The sequence below is a fragment of the Buceros rhinoceros genome, unplaced genomic scaffold (genome assembly GCF_000710305.1).
Source record: "Buceros rhinoceros silvestris isolate BGI_N320 unplaced genomic scaffold, ASM71030v1 scaffold275, whole genome shotgun sequence".
Taxonomy (NCBI): domain Eukaryota; kingdom Metazoa; phylum Chordata; class Aves; order Bucerotiformes; family Bucerotidae; genus Buceros; species Buceros rhinoceros.
In genome coordinates this window covers 16,587-21,825 of record NW_010412064.1, presented here as the reverse complement: position 1 = coordinate 21,825, position 5,239 = coordinate 16,587, and the positions used below count along the sequence as shown (strand labels likewise).

Sequence of the window (5,239 nt, the reverse complement as noted above, 5' to 3'; positions counted from 1 at the left end):
CGTGAGGAGGCGAGCGGGGCCGGCCGGAAGAGGGCCCGAGCGGCACCTTTCTGCGGGTTTCAGCTGATGGCTCAGTGTTGGGGAGACTTTGGTTTCCCCAGTTACATCTAAATTGGCTTTGATCCTTTGGCTCCATTGTAAAGATTCTTCTTAGGTATTGCTAAATTACTGCGTTGATCAATGAAATCATTAGACACCGCTGAAGTTACTCCTCGTTAACTGGGCAACAGTTGCACTGAGGGGATTTTTTTAATTACTAGCCAAATGCTTAGAAAGCCTTAAAGTGTTCTTGGAATTTTGTGTCGCATATGATTTCAGATGGCTTACTGCCTTGGGAAGAGGGTTTAGTTGACCAGCCTCCCATGTAGTTGTTTTTCTGTGTATGTGTAAAGACTTACTAATGTTTGGGTTTTTTTCTTTTAACAGCTGAAGGCTGATGTGGTTCCAAAGACAGCAGGTAAGGCGGCATCTCCACGATTTAATACTTAAATATTTAAGGTTTAAATTGTGATTTGCCGGAACAATAATATTCTTCTACCTTTTTGAAACTATTTCCAGGTTCCATCTCTTTTTGTTAAATAGAGAAATATGATACAAACTTTATCAGAGCAGTGCTAGTGAGGCGTTATAATTTGTTGTGGTTCCAAATAGTTTAATTTTGTAATTTGCACCAAGACAGTACAGTGTATGTGTTGGATTACCAATGGTGAATAAATATGTTTCCAAACACATTAGTTAGCATTAAAATCAAACCCCAAAGGAAATGGGAAAGGGTAAACGAAAAGGATGGTGTCTCTTAGGGTTTCCAAAGAGCATATGGGATTTTGTTTTGCTTGTCATCAGCTGATCACTTATGTTGCGTGTTTTTGTGTTTAGCACATACTTTCTTCCTCATCTGCTTGTGGTTCTGAAAAACTTATTCTTTTCTTTTAGTTCCCAGTAGATGAATAACCTAAAAAAATAAAAGTCAGCTTCGTAATTACTGTAGAGAACAGAGGCAAAAAAGTCAGAAAATTAAACCTTTGACTCCAGAGTGGTGGATCTGGAGATGTGGGGGAGTGGGAGTTAAGATATCATTGCACAATAAAAGGGAGAGGAGATGGAAAAGGATTATGCCTGTACCCTGTTCTGAGGCTAAACAAGCTTTGTCTCCTTGGCTTTATAACAGAGTTTTTTAAAGGATGGAAACAACTAATAAATCAATAATGCCTTAAAGATAACTGTAATTTTTGAAGTGTATAAACGTGGGATGTAGTTAATCTAGTTGTGTCTGATATATTATGTATTGTATATGGCAACATAATGCTTTTTCACAGAAAACTTTAGAGCTCTTTGCACTGGTGAAAAAGGATTTGGATATAAAGGATCCACTTTCCACAGAGTGATTCCTTCATTTATGTGCCAGGTAATTTTTTTTCTTTTGCTGTTAAATTTATCTGTGTTTTATTCATATATTTGTAGATCCAGTGAGACATTTTAAGTTTCTGTGCTCTAGCATTTGCTAATTACAGAATTAAGTGGCAGTGTGACTTGTTTTTCTGATCTTTTTGCTATGACTATTGCTTAGGACGTCTTTTGTACAAATAAACGTAAATTATGTTGGACTGTTAAAAGACTGGCTTAAGGCTTTTGGATAGCAGTGTGGTTTGGTGTGGGGCATATTTGGCAAAGCGGCCCTTGCTTGGGAGAAGCATTTGTGGGTAGAATGACAATCAACCTTGTGTTCTAAGTGAGCTAAAAAGACAACGTGTCCATTCTTTACTCCTAGTAGAATAATCTGTTTGCCATAGAGAATGTGGGATTTTTTTGAAAAAAAAATCTTTTTTTCTGATCATATCCTTAATATGGAGGGAAGGAGGGACCTAAAAGGATTGACTAGGATTGATTTTTTGGAATGACACCTGAAATGGATATTGGTTTGATTCAAAGGATGAATCTTCCAAATTTTTGAATTAAATTCCGTGCATGTTGGCAGGTTTTTCTCAAACAGCAGCAACAGCAACAAAAAAACAAGCAGAAAAAGCCTTTTTGAAAGCCTTTTTTTCTACTGTGCTTGGCAGATGAGCAGGATTTTGGCTGCTGTAGTGCACTGGATTGTATGATTCGTGGTGTTCCTCTCTTCTCTTAAAAAGTGACATTTCAACAACATTGCATCATAGAAAGACTTTGTAAAAAATCTGAGATTAAGGTTATAGTAAACATGCTTTATTTTTTAACTGATGACTGTGATGGTCCCCCCCTCTCTTTAAGCAAAAAATAGTGGTTGGAACAAGAGGCCCTAATCTCATGACCTGTTTCTAAGAAGAGAGACAAGTTTCTAAGAGGGAACAAGCATCCTGTAAAGGACCTATTTTCCTGCCTTTGAAATGCAAACTACAGTTTGTGATACCAACAGGAAAACTAAAATAGAGATCCTACTCTCAGTTCTACTACTGATTTGTGATGTTCCATGTCAGTCTGTTCTCTTTGCCTCCCTGTTTTGTCTCCCAAATGGACACAAAATGAGGATGCTAGGTGCTTGACTCCATGGTGTGGTGAGGTGATGAAGCAATGCTTAGGGATTACTTGCTAGTCATTACCAAACTGGAAATACTGTCATGGGTTTCAAGTATTTTAAAGTGAGAGGAACAGTAGCGGCCTTTCCACCTGCTGAGATGGAGTGTTAGTGTGATTCAGGCAGTTGGTATAGCCTAATTGGAGGACTTGGCAATCCAGATGCCTCCACATGGCATGCAGCATGCAGAGCATACTTCTGGGACTGCGTAGGAGTAGTTGTAACACCTCCTCTAACAGATTGCTCAAGGTGGGAATGGAAAGATGGAACATCTTACCTAACATACTTGTTAGGTAGGAGTTCTTTGCTGGCATGGGAGGTGTTGCTTCTGGGAGAGGAGATGGCAGATTGCTGGAAGTGATATTTAATAGCCACCTTTGCCAAACACTATGGCTGGGAGGTTTTTTGGTTGGTTGTTGTTTCGTGTGTCTAACCGAAGACAGGTGGTCACATCTATCCCATCAAGCAGCATATAGCTGAGGGAAGTTTAAAGTAGCTCAGTAGCTCAGGTGTAACACTTAAACAGCAAAACTGAGAAAATAGCAGAGAGTAATGATAGAGATCCTGACTAGTGTTTACACCTGTTGGGAGAAAGAAAAGAAAGTGTTCAGAGGTCTTGCCTATGGTAATAAATTTGGGTAACTCTGTTTTGAGGCCTTTAAAGTATTTCGTAAAGTTACTTCTATTTGTTGCACCACATCTGGGAGCAAGGCTGGTAACACAGAAAGCTGATTGTTGGAGTAATGGATGTCATTTGGAGAATATCAGCAATATCTGGAGCAGAAATTTACTTCTAGCTTGGCTGTTTCTTCATCTAGTTACATGGTTTTAGATCCTCATGTGACTGTACTCATTCTTAACCTAAAAAAACTCTGTTGATTTTATTAGATTTAAATTAGAGAAATTTCACTAGCATCACTTCTTATGTAAAATAATGCTTGTGCACTACTAATTTTAATAGAACTTCTGTTTCAGGGTGGTGACTTTACAAATCATAATGGAACTGGTGGAAAATCCATTTATGGCAGTAGATTTCCAGATGAAAATTTCATACTTAAGCACATAGGACCTGGTAAATAAAGATATTCTCTCTACCTTCTGATAAACAATGCTTCATTATAGGTTATAGTTATGAAGATGTATTTTAAAAATAAGGGGGTTTTAGATATGGGGGCACTTGGTAGATAAAGAAAGGATTACCAAAGTTACCAAGGAAGTTTAAGACTTCCTATTTACTAGGTAACACAGGCACGTTCTTTTAAGCTCAAATTAAATCCAGAAAAAGTAAAGGAAAAGCTATACATAAGAACATCTGATTGAATTCTTTTTTTTCTGATTGTTACTTCATCACTGGAAAGCAGCAGGAAACTACTGCTGCTGTAGAACCACAGCAGAGGCTACCTGATGTTAAATCGTACTCAGGATGTGTACAACTAATTACATAACTAACATTCGTGCTGCGGAGAGAGGGAAGCTGCGCAGGAGGAAATAGTCAGACAAGAAAGTTGGTGTTAGAAATCGTTTAGAGACAAAGTGAGAGCACCGCATCTTCACTCTGTCCATCTTTAGTCTAAATGTGCAGAGGAAAATTGCCTTCTCTGCTGCGTATTTGTTACACCAATCTAAGAAGCTGTTGCTGCTGTTGTTCTAGGTGTTCTTTCAATGGCCAATGCAGGACCCAATACAAACGGATCTCAGTTCTTCATTTGCACTGCAAAAACTGACTGGTAGGTTCTCAGCCCTGTGTATTAACCTGATGAATTGATGCCCGGATCCAGAGCGTTTGGGGTTTTCTGAGGGTTTTTTTGTTTGTTTGTTTGTTTTGGGATTGATAGTTTTTTGTTTGCTTTGTTTTGCAGTTTTTTGTTTTCCATTTCCAAATTATTTGACTCACAATGGAAAATAAATTGTTTTGTGCCATTTGAGGGAGGAAGGACTGTCAGGGTAACAAGGCTGCTGTTCTTCATAATGCCTCTAAGGTCCAGAGCTAAAAGCTTTTCTTCTCACTTGTATAGCAGTTGTGCCTTTGCTATAGAATTGGCAAAGCATGTGAGAGCTGTGAAGATCTGCTAACATTCCTTCACTGAGCTTGGTTTGGTTCAATCTTTATATTGGTTAAAGTAAAACTGCCTTTGTTTATTTCTTTTGCAGGCTAGATGGAAAGCATGTTGTTTTGGGGCATGTAAAGGAAGGAATGGATGTTGTGAAAAAAATCGAGAGCTTTGGTTCCAAGAGTGGAAAGCCCTCCAAAAAGATTGTTATTCTTGACTGTGGCCAGCTGTCCTAGCCTTTTGCCCTACCATTCAGGACAACTTCGATGCTGTGAAAAATGAATCATAAAAAACTCCATACATTTCTGGTCCCATGAGAAGCACCTATGGAACCAATTTTCTATTTAAGTTGGTCCAACTTTTATACTTACATTGAATAATATTGATTAAACACATAAAACAATAACTGAAACATGTTTTAACTGAGCTGCTTTGGTAGTCACACTGTCGCACTGGTCTGATAGAGTCCCATTGCCTTTGAAAGCAGTATGGTCACCTAGCGCCTATCTGACTGCGTTGTTGATACTGTTCACAAGATTTGGATGTTTCAGGTGTTAGAATCAGTGGTGGACTTGACAACTAAGTGTTCTATAGTTGGGGGTTAGATATAAATCCAGAATTACAATGTTTCCTT

At 38.5% G+C, this 5,239-nt stretch overlaps 1 protein-coding gene across 1 annotated transcript; it reads left to right on the top strand.

Annotated features, from left to right (window-relative positions):
- Positions 1–17: 17 nt before the first annotated feature.
- LOC104493511 (peptidyl-prolyl cis-trans isomerase F, mitochondrial-like) lies at positions 18–5,007 on the top strand (the record flags this gene model as incomplete). The annotated part of the gene is made up of 6 exons (XM_010136208.1): positions 18–95; positions 424–457; positions 1,317–1,405; positions 3,530–3,626; positions 4,206–4,281; positions 4,706–5,007. Coding segments are annotated over 6 exons (510 nt in total), but the record flags the coding sequence as incomplete, so codon positions are not given.
- Positions 5,008–5,239: the final 232 nt, after the last annotated feature.